At 45.8% G+C, this 21,286-nt stretch overlaps 1 protein-coding gene across 2 annotated transcripts in view; it reads left to right on the top strand.

The window, feature by feature from the left end:
• Positions 1-21,286, top strand: part of LOC120031954 (protein Jade-1-like) — a 139,075-nt gene that overhangs the window by 3,321 nt on the left and 114,468 nt on the right. For both annotated transcript variants that reach the window (XM_038977823.1, XM_038977832.1), the window contains exons 2-3: positions 11,730-11,793; positions 15,607-15,692. In XM_038977823.1, coding sequence (XP_038833751.1) covers positions 11,730-11,793; positions 15,607-15,692 — 150 coding nt within the window. The remainder of the gene's footprint in view (positions 1-11,729; positions 11,794-15,606; positions 15,693-21,286) is intronic.

The following is a 21,286-nucleotide window of genomic DNA, read 5'->3' as shown; positions in this document are numbered from 1 at the left end:
CAAGGCAGTTAACCCACTGTTCCTAGGCCGTCAATTGTAAATAAGAAGTTCTTAACTGACTTGCCAAGTTAAATGAATAAAAATGTGTGCAACAAAAGTTCAACATTCACTTTCTGCTCTGATTTCTGTCAAACCGTCTACTCATACGTTCGATAAATCCAACGTATGCACCACACAGAACGCACTGCAACTGCCTCTGCAACGCAATGCTGCAAAGCAAACGCAGATTTCCATTGGATATTAATGTACTTCTGGTGTACCAAAATGCAGTGATGCAGTCGGTGTGATCGAGGTGTTACGTTTTCCCTTCACTGGAACTTAGGGGACTAGCCCGAACCATGAAAAACAGCCCTAGACCATATTCCTTCTCCACCAGACTTTACAGTTGGCATTATGGATTGGGGCAGGTAGCATTCTCCAGCCGCCAAACCCAGATTCATCCATTGGACTGCCAGATGGTGAAGCGTGATTCATCACTTCAGAGAACGCGTTTCCACTGTTCCAGAGTCCAATGGTGGCGAGTTTTACACCACTCCAGCCTATGCTTGGCTTTGCGCATGGTGATCTTAGGCTTGTGTGCGACTGCTTGGCCATGGAAACCCATTTCATTAAGCTCCCAGCGAACTGTTTTTGTGCTGATGTTGCTTCCAGTGGCAGTTTGGAACTTGGTAGTGAGTTTTGCCACAGAGGACAGATTATTTTTTTATGCGCTTCAGCACTCGGCGGTCTAGTTCTGTGCACTTGTGTGGCCTACCACTTTGAGGCTGAGCCGTTGCTGCTCCTAGACGTTTCCACTTCGCAATAACAGCATTTACAGTTGACCGGGGCAGCTCTAGCGGGGAAGAAATTTGACGAACTGACTTGTTAGAGAAGTGGCATCCTATGACTGTGCCACGCTGAAAGTCATTGAACTCTTCAGTATGGCCATTCTACTGCCAATGTTTGTCTATGGAGTTTGCACGGCTGTGTGCTCGATTTTTATACACTTGTCAGCAACAGGTGTGGCTGAAATAGCCGAATCCACTAATTTATAAGGGGTGTCCACATACTTTTGTGTGTGTGTATATTGTGTACGTGTCTAATATGGTCATACATTTGGCAGGACGTTAGGAAGTGCATCTCTCTCTCTCCTCTCTCGGTTAGATACTCTTACCTAGAAAAACATAGTTGATTACATGGAGAGGGGGGGTGGGGGTCGCTCGGGGGGAGTGTGTACATGTGTGTTGGTAATCTATGTTACAGGTAGGTGTGTGTGTGGGCGGGCTCCTAATCTGCGTATGTGTGTGTGTGTGTTAGTAGCACTCTCTGACTGGTTGAAAAAAGGGGGCAAGGACCTCCCATGATCTGCAGTATGGTATTAGCAGCTACTCCACGGGGGGTTCATGAATGGAGTCACTGACTGCTGCTCATGTCATTTTAACATCTCCAACTGTACACACATACTCGCCCCAGTAACCTCCCCAAGCAGTGTGTGTGTGTGTTGCTGCTAGGTGTCGAGGGAGATGACATCCACGCAGGGGGAAAGGAATAGGAAGGTTAAGAGTTCAGGTGGGCATTCGCGCTTCAGCAAAGAAAGAGGAAGAGGAACTGATTTATTTATGCTCCCTTTTTTTTTTTTTTTTTTCTTTTTTATACTTTTATTTAACTAGGCAAGTCAGTTAGCATCTCACCTACCCTAGAGAAGTTAACGTCCCACCAGGCCAACATCCGGTGAAACTGCAGAGAGCTAACATTTTAAATACACCATTTGTTGTATTAAACATTCTTGTAAATACATGTATCTTACATCATTTAAAAGATGAACGTCTTATTAATCCAGCCGCTGTGTCAGATTTCAAAAAGGTTTACTGCAAAAGCAAACATGCGATTTTCTGAGGACGGCGCCCCACACACACAAGTTTTACTAGCATTTTCCAACCAAGCATTAGTCAGAAAGTCAGAAATAACAATAAAATAAATCGCTTACCATTGAAGATCTTCCTCTGGTGGTAATGCCAAGTGTCCTAACTACACAGTGAATGTTCGTTTTGTTTGATAAAATCAATTTTTATAGCCTAACACGAAACATTTGTAAACCGGTTGCGTCGTGATTTCCGTCTCATTCAACTTTGGACAAAGCGTTTGTGGTAATTACACACACTAAACAAATGTTTATCCAGTCATGGTTGGTTTCATTGCAATCCTCTGGTTGTTACTAACACAACCATACATGATGGCTCTTTTCCCGGGACGTATTGACCGAAACAAACCAATTTGAAGACCCCAATCAATGACCTCATTGCGCACCAATGGTACGACCGGTCTATAGTTGATTGACTGTATTTTGGCCCAATGACCACTGATCATCTTGAAATCTAGCTTGGAAGATAGCCAATGAGCTGAGGTAAACTGCAATATGTAATGGTTATACGTTTGAAGACCAGCCTTTGTCGTAAACTCTGGCGTAAAAGAGGTTCATTCGCCATTGCAAATCCTACTTGACGGAGCCACGAGTGTTACGCATAGCAGTACATATTCAATAGCATTTTCAACAAGTTTATATATTTAAATTATGGCGAATAAATCAGGAAAAGCTAAAACAAAGTCTAGGTATACAGATTTAACCCAAATTATAGAGGAAATTGATAGAGACAGCCCCCCCATCTCACAGCTAGCCTTCAGGGAGCTGCTCATCCAGGAGCTTGCTAGCTACAGCAAGCCACTGCAGCACCTTCTGCTCCAACCAGTGGTGTTCACCTGCCCAGATTCATCTCTGCAGGCATGAATGTGCCTCAGGGCAAAAAGGGCACAGTAGGGAGACGTCGTTGTGCCCTTTGTCACAGGAAATGCCCCATCACCTGCACCACCTGTTCAGTAAGCCTCTGCTTTACAGCAGAAAGAGACTGCTATGGGCCATGGCACCAGCAGCACAATATTGTGTAGAGGACTGAGGGTCTTCACAATATTGTAAATAGAAAATGTGTAAATAGTTACCATGTTATTTGTTTGTTTATTATTATTTTTTTAAATGATTATATATATATATATTTTTTTTGGGGGGTGTGTTAGAATAGCATATGTATTTTGTATATAGTTATTTCCTTCAAAATGTATCACTGTACCAATTCGGCCACTTGAGTACATTTGTGTGGGACACCTGGGTGACTTCATGCTCAATGTCATGTAGCTCGCTCATTTTTGAAGTTATCTAAAACTTTGCTCAGCTATTGTTGCCATCTTATGTTCTTCATTCAAATCATCCACAGCATCCTATCTGTATGTTTGGCTGTTCTTGGTCATTTGAAAGATGATGCAGCAACAATAAAAAACTGGAAACGTATGTTTATTTCCTTGTATTTTCTTCTACCAGATCTATTGTGTTATATTCTCCTACATTCAATTCACATTTCCACAAATTCAGCGTGTTTCCTTTCAAAGGATACCAAGAATATGCATATCCTTGCTTCTGGGCCTGAGCTACAGGCAGTTCGATTAGGGTATGTCTTTAGGCGGAAATTGAGAAGGGGGGGTACCCCAAGAACAAATTCTTATTTTCAATGTAGACCTAGGAACAGTGGGTTAACTGCCTTGTTCAGGGGCAGAACGACTGATTTGTACCTTGTCAGCTCGGGGATTCGATCTTGCAACCTTTCGGTTACCTGTCCAACGCTAATCCATTGTAGCCGATGCGAACAGGTGACTGACGTTTCCACGACAAACTGACATCAGCGTGACGTCAACGTCAGTCAGCTGGTTAACCTTTATTTTTGTGGGGTGCTCCAACTCCTTTTTACCTCGAATTAGTCCCTATTTTGTATGTTTTTTTCTCTCTTGGTAAGGCATTCTCATGAATAGGAATGGTTGTTGGCTTGAGCTCATTTCATCGTCCCTGGCTGTTTATCTCCTTACATGTGTAGCGGTGTGTGTGTGTGTGTGTGTGTTGTAGCCTGTGCGTGTGTGACCATGTACTTGCATGTTTGTGCTTGTTTGTGTGTAAGCGTGTGCATGCATCATGTTTATGTAAGAATGTTTGTGTGTGTGTGCTTTCATGTCTCTCTCTGTGTGTGTGTGTGTGTGTGTGTGTGTGTTCTCTGCTGCGGATGGCCCTGCTGTGGCCTGGAATGGATGCTCATTAACTGAGCCTGTCAAGGTCTCAGTGGGAGCCTGCTGTTCAGTGGGCAGAGGGCGGATGAAATCTCTGGAAACGCCAGGAGATGAATGTCTTTCACCCGGCCCGGTGACTCACGAATTGTTATTGAAATATAATTGCGGAGCAGAGTATGATGCAGGAGGAATGGAAAATGTAGTTTATTTTTTTGTATTTTCTCCCCTCGGCTGTGAGGCAGGATTGGAACACAAAACACACAGGCTAAACAAACATACATGCAACACATTTCAAAAGGCTTTTTTGGAATAACAGCTTTTCATGCTTTCTTTGACACTGTCCTTCTGAATAAGGGAAATAATAAAGCCTAGCTCCTGTGGCAGTCAGTGGTACTGAACAAATGATACTTGTCAAACTACTGGTTCTGTCCCAAATGGTACCTTACTCCCTACATAGTGCACTACTTTTGACCAGAGCCCTATGGGCCCTTCATAAAATAAAAAAAAGTAGTGCGATATAAATTGATGCCATTGGGAACGCAAGTCCCCAGCCTGTTCAAGAAGGTAATCGGAGGCTTTGCTGATGGTGATACAGTAGGTGGTTGTCACGTGGCTGTCTTTTTCCCCCTGCCCTTTTCACCTTGCATCAAAGCCAGGTAGATTACCCAGCATCTCTAGTTTCCCGGCACATGAAAAGGCTTGAAAAACGGTCCATTTTTATGCCTGCCGGCAGTGCCTGATTACACCAGTCAGTAGCCTCTGTAAAGCAAGTCGTCTTTAAAAAGCACCAAGCTTTGGGTTGGTATCTGTATTTACTGCTGTCCGCTAATAATAAACACAACACCAACCCTTTACAAGGATAAACATCCAAAAAGCAGCGTTTATTCTCTGATGGCAACAAATGGTCAAGGCCACAATTTAGGAATGAAAGGAAACGATAAACAACAATCGGTCCCCTAGGTTTTAACTCTTTATTCACCTCAAGGTAACACAAGTGTCCAGCCAGGAAACTTAAATGGTTGGACATGCAGACATATGCTTGCTTGGGCCCCTGTTGTAAATGAGGGGTAGGGGGGGTAAACAGGGTGGTGGTGGGAGGAGGAAGATAAACAGGGCGGTAGCTGGGCCCGTGTTAGTGTGAGTGAAGGGCAATGTGCACTCCTCCATCCCTCACTGGGGCTAATGAACTCCTGATGGCAGGGGAGGTGAGAGCAGGGGGATTAATCTCTTTTCCTCCTGCAACAGCCCTCCTCTCCCTCTTCCCTGGTTTTGGCACTCAGGTCCCTTTCATTGTTTGTCAGCACTTTCAGGAGAGAGAGAGAGGGAGACTGTAGAAAATGATTTGGTCCTGGCCCCCCCCCCCCCCCCCCCCCTTCCCGCTTCCACCTCTTTTTACTTATTATTATTATATTTTTTCCCCATAATGCAGCAGCATCAATAAATATTGTCTTAATACCTGTGGCTGGACTGGAGCCGTGAAGGTGATGTTAAAGGAAATCCATGATATTTTTGTTGTTCATATGTTGGGCTGGTCCCCTGGGGTCGCTGCTGAGGTCATTCAGTGAGGGTACGGTTGTGTCCCAACATGGCATCCTATTGGCTAGGGTCAAAATTTAGTGCACTAAATAGGGATTAGGGTGCCATTTGAAACAGCAGCAGAATCCTCATGGGAGAGTAGCCTATGACTATGCCACACAATGTAGCCCTGGAAGGGCCACAGACCAAATGCACCCTAGGGAGCAGGCAGCAAGCAAAATGAGCAACAAAGATGGATTTAGAGGTTTGATGAAGAAGCTAACTACACACGGCTGTGTCTCAATAGCGATAAAACACCGGTCTCATGAACAATCTTTTAAGCACAAGCCCACATGCTAGTGAGTAACCAGCAAATTTTTATATTTCAAGTGTGTGTCGTGTGTATGTATGTATTCGCTAGCTAACAAGGTAGAACATTTTGAACTGTTATGAATTGACCCTTCTGTCTTTCTCCAACTGTTTGAACAGCATGTTAGCCTGTCCAATTTGTTCAGATGTTGAAGTCACTTGGGCTACCTTATTTCTCAGAATGAGAATTAGTTGGAAATTCCTTTATGTAATTGTTTCATGCTTATTGCACATTTATAAAACACAGCCTAGATAGCTAGTATGAACAGTCTTTGGCTAAAATGTAGCTAGCTGTACAGCAGTGCTGCACGCAACAAACTGAGCACACATTTTCCAGAATGAAGGTTCATTGATACTCCTGTTTTAAGTAGTGTCTGTTCTGCACGCAGTTTGAGGAGTTGAGACATAAAAAGGGTAACTTCTCTATTACAGTAAAATAATGTTTGTCTTTCGGTGTCCGTATGATCGATTTCGTTGGACAAAATCTCAAATACAAATAACAAGTTGAAACCGCTTGTCAGAGAGGAGGAAGTGATCACTCATCTTCGTTGGGGGGTGTGAGAGAGAGAGAATGGGAAGGTGCACAATCGCAGCAGAAGGAGCGACGGAGACGAGACCAAAAAGACAACATGAGAAGCGGACATAAATGCTTATGAAAACAAAAAATAACAAAACTTGATTCTGCCTCGCAGTGTTTGCTGTGCCACTAGACAACCTGGTTCGAGTCCAGGCTCTGTCGCAGCCGGCCGCGACCGGGAGACCCATGGGGCGGCGCACATTTGGCGCAGCGCCGTCCAGGTTAGGGGAGGGTTTGGCCGGCAGGGATGTTCCTGTCCCATCGCACGCTATCGACTCCTGTGGAGGGCCGGGCGCAATGCACGCTGACACGGTCAAATCAAATTTTATTAGACACATGTGCCGAATACAACTGAAATGCTTACTAACGAGCCCCTAACCAACAGTGACTATGCATAGATGACAACAGAGAGTGGCAGTGGTGTGGAGATGCAAATAGACTGGGTAGCCATTTGACTAGATGGTCGCCAGGTGTACGGTGTTCCCTCCGACACATTGGTGCGGCTGGCTTCCGGGTTAAGTGGGCGTTGTCAAGAAGCAGTGTGGCTTGGCTGGGTTGTGTTTCAGAGGACGCACGGCTCTTGACCTCCGCCTCTTCCGTATGGGAGTTGCAGCGACGAGACAAGACTGTAACTACCACTTGGATACCACGAAATTGGGGAGGAAAAAGGATTAAAAAAAATAAAGTAACTTGATTCTTGCAATCCAGGCATTTGGAATACAGTGCCTTTGGAAAGTATTCAGACCCCTTGACTTTTTCTACCTTTTTGTTACGTTACAGCCTTATTCTAAAAAGGATAAAATACAAATCCCCAGCAATCTACACACTAACCAATAATGATGATGCGAAAACAGGTTTTTAGAATTTTTTTGCAAATGTTTTAAACAGATACCTTATTTACCTAAGTATTCCGACTCTTTGCTATGAGACTCGAAATTGAGCTCAGTTTTTCATCGTGTTTCCATTGATCATCCTTGAGATGTTTCTACAACTTGATTGGAGTCCACCTGTGATAAATTCAATTGATTGGACATGATTTGGAAAGCTCACACCTGTCAAAACAAGGTCCCACAGCTGACAGTGCATGTCAGAGCAAAAACTAAGGCATGAGGTTGAATGAATCGTCTGTAGAGCTTCGAGACAGGATTGTGTCGAGGCACAGATCTGGGGAAGGGTACCAAAACATTTCTGCAGCGTTGAATGTCCCCAAGAACAGTGGCCTCCATCATTCTTAAATGGAATAAGTTTGGAATCACCAAGACTCTTCCAAGAGCTGGCAGCCCGACCTAAATTAGCAATTGGGGGAGAAGGGCCTTGGTCAGGGAGGTGACCAAGAAACCAATGGTCACTCTGACACAGCTCTGGAGTTCCTCTGTGGAGATGGGAGAACCTTCCAGAAGGACAACACTCTCTGCAACACCCCACCAATCAGGCCTTTATGGTAGAGTGGCCAGACGGAAGCCACTCCTCAGTAAAAGCCACATGACAGCCCACTTGGAGTTTGCCAAAAGGCACCTAAGGACTCTCAGACCATAAGAAACAAGATTCTTTGGTCTGATGAAACCAAGATTGAACTCATTGGCCTGAATACCAAGCGTAACGTCTGTAGGAAACCTGGCGAGATGAGTGTTTGTAGATATGATCTAGAATTTATCTTTAATTCATATTTGTGTGTGTACCGTGCGCACCTTGTGCACTGTATGTGTGTTCGTCTGTATGCTTTTGTGTGTTATTTTGTTGTTGTTGCCTTTTCTCTCTGTGTGTGTGTTCTAGCTGGGGTAAAGACTCCATGACTCCGCACAGCTGTGCCTGTGATCATGTCATTCAGAGCCATAGCTGCCTCATTCAGAGGCTCGCAGAGCATCACAACCCCTGCTGGGCTACAGGGTGGTTTACGCCACAACTACTACGAACACACTGCTCTCTCTCTTCCTCTGACATGCGTGCGCTCGCTCTCTCTCTCTCTCTCTCAACCTCTGCCATCCCTCTCTCTCACGCTTGCTTTCTCTCTGCTAGATCTCCCCATCTGTCCTCACTACACCCCTCTCCTTCTCCAAAAATAGCCGACTTGCCGTTTCGTTGCGTTCCGGGGAGGCAGAGGCGGGCGGGGATCTGTCTCCCAGGGGTACTGCAGTGATACACTGCTCCCTCTTCGCCTGCCTTGTTTTGTACACACAGCATTAACACTGCACAATTCACCCAACACTCATGTTGCATGCACTCTCCTCTCCCCTCCCCTCCGCTTTTTCCATAGAGAGAGAGAGGAGGAAAAGGACTGTCAATAAAATAAGAACGAGGGAGAGTGGAGCTTGGTTGCCTGGCTCTCTGGCAGTTTTGCCAGTGGCTCTTTTTACACATTGGCATCTTGTTTAAAACAGCCTAATGACACTGCTGCATCTCCCCCTTACACACACACACTGGCTGTCACAAACCAGCCTCAGAAACAGTCAGCCTCAGAGAGATGTTGTTTATGAAGCAATTTAAATGCAGGGATTCTTCATCAAACAGCCTGACCTACCGGATTCTGAACAAATGCTTGGTCATTCTGTGTGTGTGTGTGTGTGTGTGTGTGTGTGTGTGTGTGGGGTAATTGCAGATTGGTGCCTGTTATTAATGACATATCAGCTGCCTGACTGTTAGTGCTGTAAATGCCAAGGCATCCTCTCCCTCTATCCTGGGACCTGAAAGTGGCTTGTTGATGGAAAGAAAGGGCAGGGAGGACAGGCAGGCGGGCAGGCAGACAGGGAGGACAGGCAGGACAGGCAGGCAAGGAGGACAGGCAGGACAGTAACTGTATCAATTTCAGAGCTTCGGTGTCAGAATTAGCCATCTAATGGGCTTGGCAGTCATCTCTCAGCACTCTGAAAGACCAGGCACACACACACACACACACGGAAATGACCGGGCAGCCCCCTTTGGCACTGGCAGACAGTTTTGGGATGCAGCCTTTTTAGCCTGCGGCCTCTCCATCCATGCAGCTCAGTCATCATACAGCCCTCCCCAGTGAGTGAGTCAGAGGTGTGTGTGTGAGGGTCTGGAGATTGGGTGGCTCTGCCACACACACCACCCTGCACCATGCCAATGAGACCAGGGGCAGCAGAGCTAAGGGCCACAGCCCTGTGTGGTGACTCCATGGAGGGACTCTGTGTCGTGGGAAGGACCCGGCGTTGTTTTGACCCATCTGCTCTCCTCTCTGTGTCGCAAGAGCAGGCATGAGTACACAATACCACCACTACTACTCCCATTACCACTACAGATGGAGTGGCACTGCCAGTTTTGCAATGCCGTGCCGCCATTCGGAAGTAGGTGATTTGAGGCATGCGTGAAAAGGGGGCCGTTGTGGAGTCACAGAGCAGTAATGTAATCCATCTTGGCCACTGTGCAAGGCATGGTATGCCAACGAGTTCTACAGCTGCATCATCGAGAGCATCCTGACCGGTTGCATCACCGCCTGTAATGGCAACTGCTCAACATCTGACCGTAAGGCGCTACAGAGGGTAGTGTGTACGGCCCAGTACATCACTGGGGCCAAGCTTCCTGCCATCCAGGACCTATATAGTAGACTGTGTCAGAGGAAAGCCCATAAAATCGTCAGAGACTCCAGTCACACGGCAAGCGGTACCTGAGCTCGCACGGCAAGCAGTACCTGAGCACTAAATCTAGGTCCAAAAGGGTCTTAACAGCTTCTAACCCCAAGCCATAAGACTGCTGAACAATTAATCAAATGGCCACCTGACTATTACATTGCCCCCCCCCTCCCCATTTTGTTTTGTACACTGCTGCAACTCGCCGTTTATTATCTGTGCATAGTCACTTCACCCTTACCTACATGTGCAAATGACCTCTGACCTGTACCCCCGCACACTGACTCGGTACCGGTACCCCCTGTATATAGCCTCTTTATTGTGTTACTTTTTTAAAATATTTTTTTCATTTATTTGTTAAATATTTTCCTAACTCATCTTGAACTGCACTGTCGGTTAAGGGCTTGTAAGTAAGCATTTCACCGTAAAGTCTACACTTGTTGTATTCGCCGCATGTGACAAATACAGTTTGATTTAGATCTCTCTGTGCTGTGGAGCACTTCATTTGTTTTATGGTGCGAAGTCGTCACCAAGGGGACTCCTCCTGCAGAACTGTTCCTCCATTCCTACAGTACAGCACCTCTGGGGGAATCCTGCTCTGCATTTTAAGAGTTTTAACTGAAAATGGATCTCACACTGGATAAAAAAAAAAAAAAAAAAAATGTTGAAGTGGAAAATGCATTCTTTATACATCTGCTTTTCCTCTTTGGCACCTAGCACAGACTTCTTCCTCTCCATGGCCATGGAAATGTCTCAATCTTAACAAGGATTTTGTTTGATGGAGAAAAATATGGGGGGGGAGTGAGAGGGAAAATCACACAGGTTTTCTTCCCCGTTGAAAAGCTGTCGGTCAGACACGCCAGTGTTTTTCCCCTCTGATGTGGAGGGGAGGCGATGAGTCGCTGTCTTCAACCTACAGTATGAAACATGACTCCCACCACCCACTTTTATTGCTTTCTCTACGTCTTTGATACGGCACTGAGGGTAAAACAATAAAGGAAAAACAACACATCCCTGAGGGATACCTCGGTCACTGAACCTCCAGCGAAGCCAGACAGAGGAAGTCCATTATGTACTCACCACTACGTAGCAAGTTATTCTAAAGCACAGGGAGTATGAGAGGCAGCTCTATTTGGACGTCTAAATGTCACTAGTAAAGTTTACGGCGGGCTGAGCAAGGCAACAGGAAGAGCCCAATATAAGAGGGAAAAGCCCTGTTTTATGGCCACATAAATCTGCGCTCAGTCACTGAAGGCCATAACCTGCTTTTTCCTCTAGTTTGCTGGCTCACTGTACTCTTTCTGTGGATTGATGGGGGAATCAGACATGCATATCTACAGAGCAGATATCCTCATAAAGTCTCGCCCTTCCCCTGTGTTATAACCACCGCTCTGTCTCGCTCTCTCTGGCTCTCCGTCTCTCTCTCTGCTGCTTTCTCTCTTTGCTCATCTCTGCTTCTTTTTCTCTCTCTAGTTCAGCTTCTCACTCACTCACTCAGTGGTCTAGTTTGACTCTGTAGCAGTATAGTAACTGTAGCCTGTACTGTGATTGCTGCTGTATACTGATGTGTCTCTGTATTGGATTCTTCTCTTCCCTAACAGATGGAGAGTGAGAAGAAGAGAAGAAAATACTCCACCAGCAGCAATGACTCGGACACCACTGACAGTGAGCTGAAACTTATGTAGTTAGAGATGATAAAAAGGGCTGGAGAGTGAGGGTGGTGGGGGGGGGGGATACCGGGGGGAGGTTAATGGAGAGCTAGAAGGGCGGGATTGTCACCATTGGAGACCAATTAGTTAGGAGTGAGTCATGAAAGCTGTACTCTGACTAAACGGGAGAGATTAGGACAGGGCCGACGCACGCTCTGCAGCCAAACACGAAACAAACAGGCGGAATAAACTACGGGCCTTAAAGAGCAGCTTGGCAGAACATTCTCAGGGGCAGGATCTGTCACTAGTCTGGCCTCGGTTCTGTCCCTAATGGCACCCTATAAGCCCTGGTCGAAAAGTAGTGCGCTGTAGGGGATAGGATGCCATTTGCAACACTGCCGATGGCTGGAACAGTCAGTAGCCTGGCCTCCTCTCTACTACTCTGACAATCTGCTGCTTGTCATCTTGTTTTCTCCGCTCGCTGCATCCCTGACTCTTTGTAGTGGCCTGGGCTCAGATCGAAGACAGAGGCAGTGTCTAGATGTTTACGCCTGCATCACCACAACGGCTTCGTCCATTAACTGACTGACTGATCACTGTGAGCCACAATGTTGGTGGCCAAGTGATGGACATATGTATGCTTGTGAAGAAGTAGGATGAAATTACCACTCGTCTCTGATCTAAGGTCAGATTAGCTGTTTTTTTTTTTTTTTGTCCCCAATTTGATTTATTCATGATATGGGGAGGTGATCTGAGATGTGTGCCTACGGGCAACTCCTACCGCTGGACCAGTGGCCTTAGCTCTGGGCCATGTGCCGGGGGCTACGCCGCGTGATGCTCCCTAAACAACCAGTGCTTCTGAGTGCCGGTAACACGCCAGTGTCCCGGGCTAGCCTGCATCTGTTCCACATGGGTTTGGGTTATCATGTTTCTAATTGAAGGATCCCAATGATCATTTTTGTCCCTGTGCTACCTCTGGGGCTTGTCATTAAAACGGGCCTTGATGGGTAGCTCTGATTTGCGGTCGCTCTGCAATGTGTGGAGGTACCACACCACAGCCATATCGTGTGGACCATTCATAGCCATCCCAACACACACACACACACACACACACACACACACACACACACACACACACACACTGAGATTACATAATGATGTGGCTCTGAACTTCCTCCTGGTAGTTGGAACAGCACACATTTAAAATAACAACCTGTCACCGTGTACAAATGGAAATGTCAGTTATTGAGGAGATTAGTGTCTCTCTCTTCTCTCCTGTGTTGCTGCAAGGGACTTTGTGGCTGGCTGAGGTGTGATCTTGGTCTATAAATACAATGACTTGATGACGACCACCTCTCTCCACCTGCCTGCTCGTCTTAACTCGTGGACACACACACACACACACACACACACACACCGTCACAGTACAGCCGAGCGGAGGATTCATTCTAGGCCTTTGACTTAAACCCACTCATCCACAGAGTGACTCTGAAGACAGGAATGACGGTCTGCCTCCAGCCCTGTTTAACGCCATCCCTAGATATTGGCTGCTTTCCAAACGGCACCCTATCCCATTATGCACTAGGGCCCTTAGGGCTCTGGTCAAAAGTAATGCACTATAGGGCATTTGGGACGTTACCCACCACTAGCATGTTGGCTATGGAGGGATTAGGAATATGTTTATCACAAATCAGTTTCTTCTGATGGCTTAATTGTCTTCTGTCTGGTTAATTAACATTCGGTTCTGGGGTGATGTGGAGGGAAACAAGAATGGACTAGTTGGTGGGAAATGATTATCGTTTCACCCTTAGGCTATGAAATGAAAATCATATATATATACATATATATATATATATATATATATACACACACAGTGGGGAGAATAAGTATTTGATACACTGCCGATTTTGCAGATTTTCCTACTTACAAAGCATGTAGAGGTCTGTAATTTTTATCATAGGTACACTTCAACTGTGAGAGACGGAATCTAAAACAAAAATCCAGAAAATCACATTGTATGATTTTTAAGTAATTAATTTGCATTTTATTGCATGACATAAGTATTTGATACATCAGAAAAGCAGACCTTAATATTTGGTACAGAAACCTTTGTTTGCAATTACAGAGATCATATGTTTCCTGTAGTTCTTGACCAGGTTTGCACACATTGCAGCAGGGATTTTGGCCCACTCCTCCATACAGACCTTCTCCAGATCCTTCAGGTTTCGGGGCTGTCGCTGGGCAATACGGACTTTCAGCTCCCTCCAAAGATTTTCTATTGGGTCCAGGTCTGGAGACTGGCTAGGCCACTCCAGGACCTTGAGATGCTTCTTACGGAGCCACTCCTTAGTTGCCCTGGCTGTGTGTTTCGGGTCGTTGTCATGCTGGAAGACCCAGCCACGACCCATCTTCAATGCTCTTACTGAGGGAAGGAGGTTGTTGGCCAAGATCTCGCGATACATGGCCCCATCCATCCTCCCCTCAATACGGTGCAGTCGTCCTGTCCTCTTTGCAGAAAAGCATCCCCAAAGAATGATGTTTCCACCTCCATGCTTCACGGTTGGGATGGTGTTCTTGGGGTTGTACTCATCCTTCTTCTTCCTCCAAACACGGCGAGTGGAGTTTAGACCAAAAAGCTCTTTTTGTCTCATCAGACCACATGACCTTCTCCCATTCCTCCTCTGGATCATCCAGATGGTCATTGGCAAACTTCAGACGGGCCTGGACATGCGCTGGCTTGAGCAGGGACACCTTGCGTGCGCTGCAGGATTTTAATCCATGACGGCGTAGTGTGTTACTAATGGTTTTCTTTGAGACTGTGGTCCCAGCTCTCTTCAGGTCATTGACCAGGTCCTGCCGTGTAGTTCTGGGCTGATCCCTCAGCTTCCTCATGATCATTGATGCCCCACGAGGTCAGATCTTGCATGGAGCTCCAGACTGAGGGTGATTGACTGTCATCTTGAACTTCTTCCATTTTCTAATAATTGCGCCAACAGTTGTTGCCTTCTCACCAAGCTGCTTGCCTATTGTCCTGTAGCCTATCCCAGCCTTGTGCAGGTCTACAATTTTATCCCTGATGTCCTTACACAGCTCTCTGGTCGTGGCCATTGTGGAGAGGTTGGAGTCTGTTTGATTGAGTGTGTGGACAGGTGCAGTTAATACAGGTAATGAGTGGAGAACAGGAGGGCTTCTTAAAGAAAAACTAACAGGCCTGTGAGAGCTGGAATTCTTACTGGTTGGTAGGTGATCAAATACTTATGTCATGCAATACAATGCTAATTAATTACTTAAAAATCATACAATGTGATTTTCTGGATTTTTGTTTTAGATTCCGTCTCTCACAGTTGGAGTGTACCTATGAAAAAAATTACAGACCTCTACATGCTTTGCAAGTAGGAAAACCTGCAAAATCGGCAGTGTATCAAATACTTGTTCTCCCCACTGTGTGTGTATATATATAATATGACCTAAAATACAGTAATATCAGTACTTATATTCCTTCTAGTAAGTGATGCTGACCAAATCTAACTTGTTGTTGAATGGTTCTTCAGCCCATTAGTGACTATGACCTTGTGCCTCTCTGTTCTCAGTCTTATCTGCTTGTATCACCATCTCTATCCATCCACCTGTCAGTTGTTACTGAACCAAACTAATTATGATATCTAGGCAAGTCGGTCAGCCTTTCAGAGGCTCTAAGTTGTGCTCAGTGATTTGAAAATGGCAGCCTCCTGTCTCCTCTGACTGTAAGTCACTCTGGATAAGTTAAATGGATGCTCAATGACCAAAATGTAAATCTGAAATGTAACTGTTACCGTGTCATTGTTTGCAGGTCAAGTGACCTCCTGGTCCAGGTCCTCCAAGAACACCGGGACCAGCAGCACCTGGGTCAGACAGGAGCACAAGAAACCGTCTGAGGTGAGTGACTGCCAACTCCATGCTATACACAACTCACTTGTGAGTCTCAAATGGCACCTTATTTCCTTTTATAGTGCACTTCTTCTTTTGTCCAGGGTCAGAAATAGTGCACTATATAGGGAATAATGGGCCCTGGTGAATATGGTGCCACTTGGGATGCAGACATTGACTAATAATAAATGATACATGGGATTTAAAGTGCCTTTTTATGAAATCCAAGGTGATTGTACAGCAAGAGAGTAAAAAACAAAACAAGGATAAAAAGAAATAAAAGCTACACAGGGTTTTTTCTGGATCAAAAATAAGCTTAGGTGGTGTCCGGGGGCGTGGCAATGGGTGTGGTCGGCCTGTAGCATGGATGAATTTTAGAGGCCCTCCTCTTGGCGGTGTGGAGTGCTGCATTTTTAAAGCAAATTTTCTGCGATATCACACATTCTGCGATGGCACTGAGAATCTATTTCATGCATTTGTCTAATGCTGTGTTTTGCTCAAACATAACAACAAAATCAATACTGCGAAATTAATTGTTTTGGGAATATTTAAATCTCCCTGACTGTCTAGCTTTTATTTTGGGGATTGTTAATTCTCAAAGATTATAATATTTTCAAGTATTAAGGGTCCATTATCATTTCTAGATACTTTATCTGGGTTTTAGTCGTTTTAAGTTTACACTGAAAGCGTTTTCCATCCCGAGAAAAAATTATAGACACAGACAGATATTTTACACCCTTAGCGGCCCGCCCAAGGATTTCAATGGCAGAAAAATCCCTGGCTACTTAGCTAAAGCTGAGTAATGGGGGAAAGCCAGACTGAACTAGTCGGTTTTTAGTCAATCACTCAATCACACTTATTTCCTAAGACCTTTTTACACCAGCGGTTGTCAAAGTGCTTATATAGAAACCCAGGAGGGGTCGTGGGATACTGTGGCCCTGTTCAGTTGCGACTGGCTGGGGGCAGAGAGTTGCAGAGTTTGAGGGCAGCAGCACTGAAAGCCCGGACCCCATGGTGTGCAGTCTTGTTTCGGGGATGGTGAGTAGTCCAGCAGGTCAGAGGTATGAGGGGCAAGGCCATGGAGTGCCTTGTAGGTGTGGAGTAGGATCTTGTAAGTAATGTGGAATTTGACAGGGAGCCAGTGAAGGTGGTGGGGCTGATGTGTTCCCAGGGTTTGGTGTGTGTGATGACCCTGGCAGTGGAGTTCTGGATGTACTGGAGCCTATATAGGGCTTTGCCCGGACACCCCGAATAGGACTCCAATGCAGTAGTCCAGACATGATGTAACAAAGGCATGTATGAGGGATGGTCGGAGTCGGGAGATGTTGAGGAGGTGGAAGACGGCTGATTTTGGTGATGGACTTGATGTGTGACTCGAAGGAGAAAGTGGGGTCCAGGATGACACCCATGTTTCAGACCTCTGTTGATGGGCAGATGGAGCAGCCGTCAATGGGCATCATGTGGTCACACACTTTCTTGAGGGGAGTCTTGGGAGCCACCAGCATGACCTCGGTTTTATTGCTGTTTGAGTATTTTGGATGTCATCCAGTTTTTGGTATCCTGGAGACGGGGGAGGGAGGTCAGAGGTGGGTTTGGTGTGGATGTAAGTTTGGGGGTCATCCACATAGCAGTGGAAGTTGAGAACATGGCAGCGGATGATGTGGCCCAGGGGAAGCATGTATATGATGAACAGCAGGGGTCCAAGCACGGAACCCTGAGGCACGCCTTGGTTGACAGGGGCTGGGGGGGGATTTGGAGTCTCCAAAGGACAAGTACTGTTTCCGGTAGCCGGGTAGGACTGGAACCAGTTGTGGCGTTCGGACCGTATTCATGCGGTTGTGGAGGATGCAGAAGTTGTCAAAGGCAGCAGAGAGGTCGAGTAGGATAAGGATATTGAAGTGGCGAGAGTCGGCGCTAATTAGGAGGTTGTTGAACACTTTTACCAGTGCAGTCTCTGTGCTGTGCTTGGCCCGGAACCCTGAGTTGAAGAGGTTCATACATGTCATGGCTGGTAATTGTTCAAGTTATCGGGGTCCAATCCTTCTTTCTTTAGGATGGGTGGGGGATAACTGAAGCTGCTGGTAAATGGAATATATTTTTTGACTGAAAAAGGTCCAGAAACATATTGCACACCTCAAGAGAGCCATTGATGGAGGAGTAATCCAGGGGCTGGAGTAGTCTGATACTTGAGAAAAGGGTTCCAGGATTGCCTTGGCAGTTATTGATGAGGTTGTAGTATACTGATTTTGCCTGGGAGAGAGCATCCTTGTAGTCCTTGACATGCTCCTTGTAAGCCTCTAAGTGAACTGTGAGACCAGATTCTTTATAGACCCTCTCCAGTTGTCGGCCAGTGGATTTCAAAGAACACAGCTCGGGTAAACCCTCGGGGGGCAGATAAGGAGACAGTCCTAGTTTCCAGATGGGCAACAGCGTCAAAGCTGGAGGAGAGGAGTGTGTCATAGTGAGACACGAGCTCCCCGGCAGAGGACGGAAGAGGATCGGGGCTGTTGTGTTTTTGAAGCCTGTTTCCTCGGCCGGATGTGCTGACAGTTTTATTGTTCCTGTATGTAATGGTCCGTTTTTGCTGCAGCTTGGAAAGATCCAGGCCACGCAGGTTGGAGGGTGTAAAGACTGTCGAACACGAGGTCCAGAACATGGCCTTTGTCAATGTGTTGAAAACTGTACATGCTGTGTAATGTTGAAACAGTCCAGGAGAGACAGGAACTTGGCAGAAAAGCCACTATTGTTGGAGTTGACATGGATGTTGAAGTCACCCAACAGTAGGGTAGAAGGTGACATGGAGCAGACGGACATGAGGACCTCTGAGATTAACACAGAGGAGCGTTTTGGGAGGGCGGGAGATAAGCACAACTTGCTGAGGTTGAGGACCAGCCATGCTAAATTCCAGACGTTCAAAAGATGTAGCATTCGGTATGGGAAGCACTTTGAAGTCTGTACGATGGATAACAGTAAGCTCCCCGCCCGACCCACAGAGCGAGGCTTTTGTAGGTACACACACAGCCTGGTGGAGTAGCTTGATTAAGCACCAGAAAGTAATTTGGCTGCTGCCAGGTTTCTGTTAAGCACATCACGTCGATATCTTTATCCATGATAGCATCATAAACCAACAGTCATTTGTTATTGGAGAGAGCGAAAGTTGAACAGCGCAAACGAGTTGTATTGGGTAGGAGAGGAGGAGGCATGGTGAACAGAGCTGTCCACTTTAGCCAAAGCTTTAAGGCAGCTTAGATTTGCACCAGGGCAGTTCATGTTACAGTTCAGTGTAACTGTGTATTTTCTTCACGAGCACTATGGCAGTAGGCATCCCGACGCACAATCCCTAGGTCGTGGCGCGCCCGTAGGGAAAACGGGGCTTTAAACCGGGCAGACTGAAAGTGGTAGACTTCGGCAAGGAGTACCTTATCCGTGTCATGATGGCATCCCCATTCAGGCATGGGGCAGGCCAGTGAATGATCCTGAGGTACAGTAGATCCCCCCCCCACAGCAGAGGAGCCAAGGCAGTAGTAGTAGTAGAATCCACATCACTGTACAAAAACACACTGATAGCTCCTGGCAAGCTAGTTAGCATCCAGTTGGCTAGTGTCCAAATAACTTGGTTAAGATGCAGAAAACGTGTGGGATCTAACTGTATAGTTATCCAAGGAAGGCAACTCTGCTGGTAGACAACCCGCAAAACGAAGGTTTAGTTGGTAGTAGTCAGGTAAACGGACCGGATGGCTTTTTACAAACTAACGCTCAGCAAGCAAGACTCCGCAGGCATCAAAAGGTGGAACTATTAGGCAACAAATACTGTTAAGCAAAAATCACAGTGATTAACACTAAGTAGCAATATCGAAGTTTCAAGAGGATAAGCGGTGGCCAAAGCACGCCAGCGTTCTCTCCCGGAAATGACTGACTGGTGATTAGGTTGTTGGAGTCCCATGAGGTAATGATAATGTGACTGATTGATTGCTGATTTTATGTTGTGAGCCTGTTGCTGTAATGGTGGTGGGATAATGGTCGATGATGTCCTCGTGAGTTTACTGGTGTTTTATGGTGTGGTGGGTCCATTGAGGCAATGATAATCCACTGAGGATAATGACCGTATGGTAATGACAGTACAATAATGCAGTGTTTGTTCCAACAGTAGATGTTCTTGTGAGCTGTGCATTGTGGGATGTGTTGGAATTTGTACACCATGGGTGCATCCCAAATGGAACCATAAACCCTATATGGTGTACTATTTTTCACCGAAGCCCGATGAGTGAAAAGGATGCCATTTGGGATGTAATCCCATGACTTACCTGGGTGGTCCTTTGCAGTAGGCCTTGCTTTTTCGAAGAATGTCCGCCACTTCATATTTTGGTTTAAAAACTAACAATTTAACAATTTGACTAAACCAAGTGAATCCAGTGATGACATGATTATGGGTTTGCTGGCTAATTATCAGGTTGGGTACCCATAGGTCCATGAAAGGTAGACACTATGGGATTTTAAATGACCGGGCCACATAGGACTCCGGTCAGAAGTAGTGAACTATGTAGGGTATAGAGTGCCATTTGGGACTAAGCCCCCTAAATAGAAAGATGGCATGAGCCTCCTAAAAAGCAATATCTACGTCTCCTTCCAGATGATATGTTAAGAAGTGCTCTCACCACAGGGTAGGCTGCTGAAATTAAAGCCACTCTCAGTAATTACAAGGTTTCTCCTGCAGTCAAAGCTGAGCCCTGTTAGCCTACTTTTTGCATCAGATGTTTGGCTTGGGAAGTGTGGAGGATGGTATGAGAAGTAGGCCCCAACTACACTTGCACTAGTCTGTTTTAAGAAGGAAGGAGACTTTGAGCTCTCCATAATTTTAAGAATATGAAAAAAAATATACAAGTTCTTTTTTTAAAATTCAAATTACAACAGTAGACTATATTTGTGCCATCTGTTGTGTTGCCATGTTATTATGCAAGGATCTTGTCATTGTTTCGGAGGGATTTGATTTGAAGTGTCGTTCCTTAGACTAGTCTGGAGCAAGGACAGTGTGAACCAGTCGTGTGTCGACTGGCTTTGACAATTCAAAATCAGGGCTTTAGCTAGATCCCTTTGTTGTGTCTCTGGAGGATGCTGTGACAGTTGTCAACACGTTACCAACATCGGCAAGGGCACACACAGCCTTTCCTCAGGCTCTAACAGTTCTACAGACTGAAAAAAAATAAAATCATGTTTTTATTCATATGGCTCATGTTCATTTGTGATTCTTCGGGGAACTTTGCTTGTTTACCGCTTGATAAATAGCTGCTGGCTAAAATATGGAAATGTAATGACAATGTTGTCCTCCTGTGTGTGTGTCATGATTGAGTAAATGTAAATGACCAGGTTCTAATTTATTGTCATGCTGAGTAAAGGATTGTTTTGTCTTGAATGAGGTCCATAGGTGGGAACGTGTTTAGTTTGCGTTATGTAGATTTTTATTAGGGCTCAGTAGGGTTCAGTTTCCGTGTGCTTCTTAGCCAGTATTTTCAATACCTACCTACTCAGTGGTTTCAATACTAACGTGCTCAAGAATGACTAATATTAGGAAACAAGATCTCTCCCACTCTACGCCCAGAGGAAGG

The sequence above is a fragment of the Salvelinus namaycush genome, chromosome 3 (assembly GCF_016432855.1).
Source record: "Salvelinus namaycush isolate Seneca chromosome 3, SaNama_1.0, whole genome shotgun sequence".
Taxonomy (NCBI): Eukaryota; Metazoa; Chordata; class Actinopteri; order Salmoniformes; family Salmonidae; genus Salvelinus; species Salvelinus namaycush.
The sequence above is the reverse complement of the archived record's forward strand: the minus strand, read 5'-3'. Positions and strand labels throughout refer to the sequence as shown.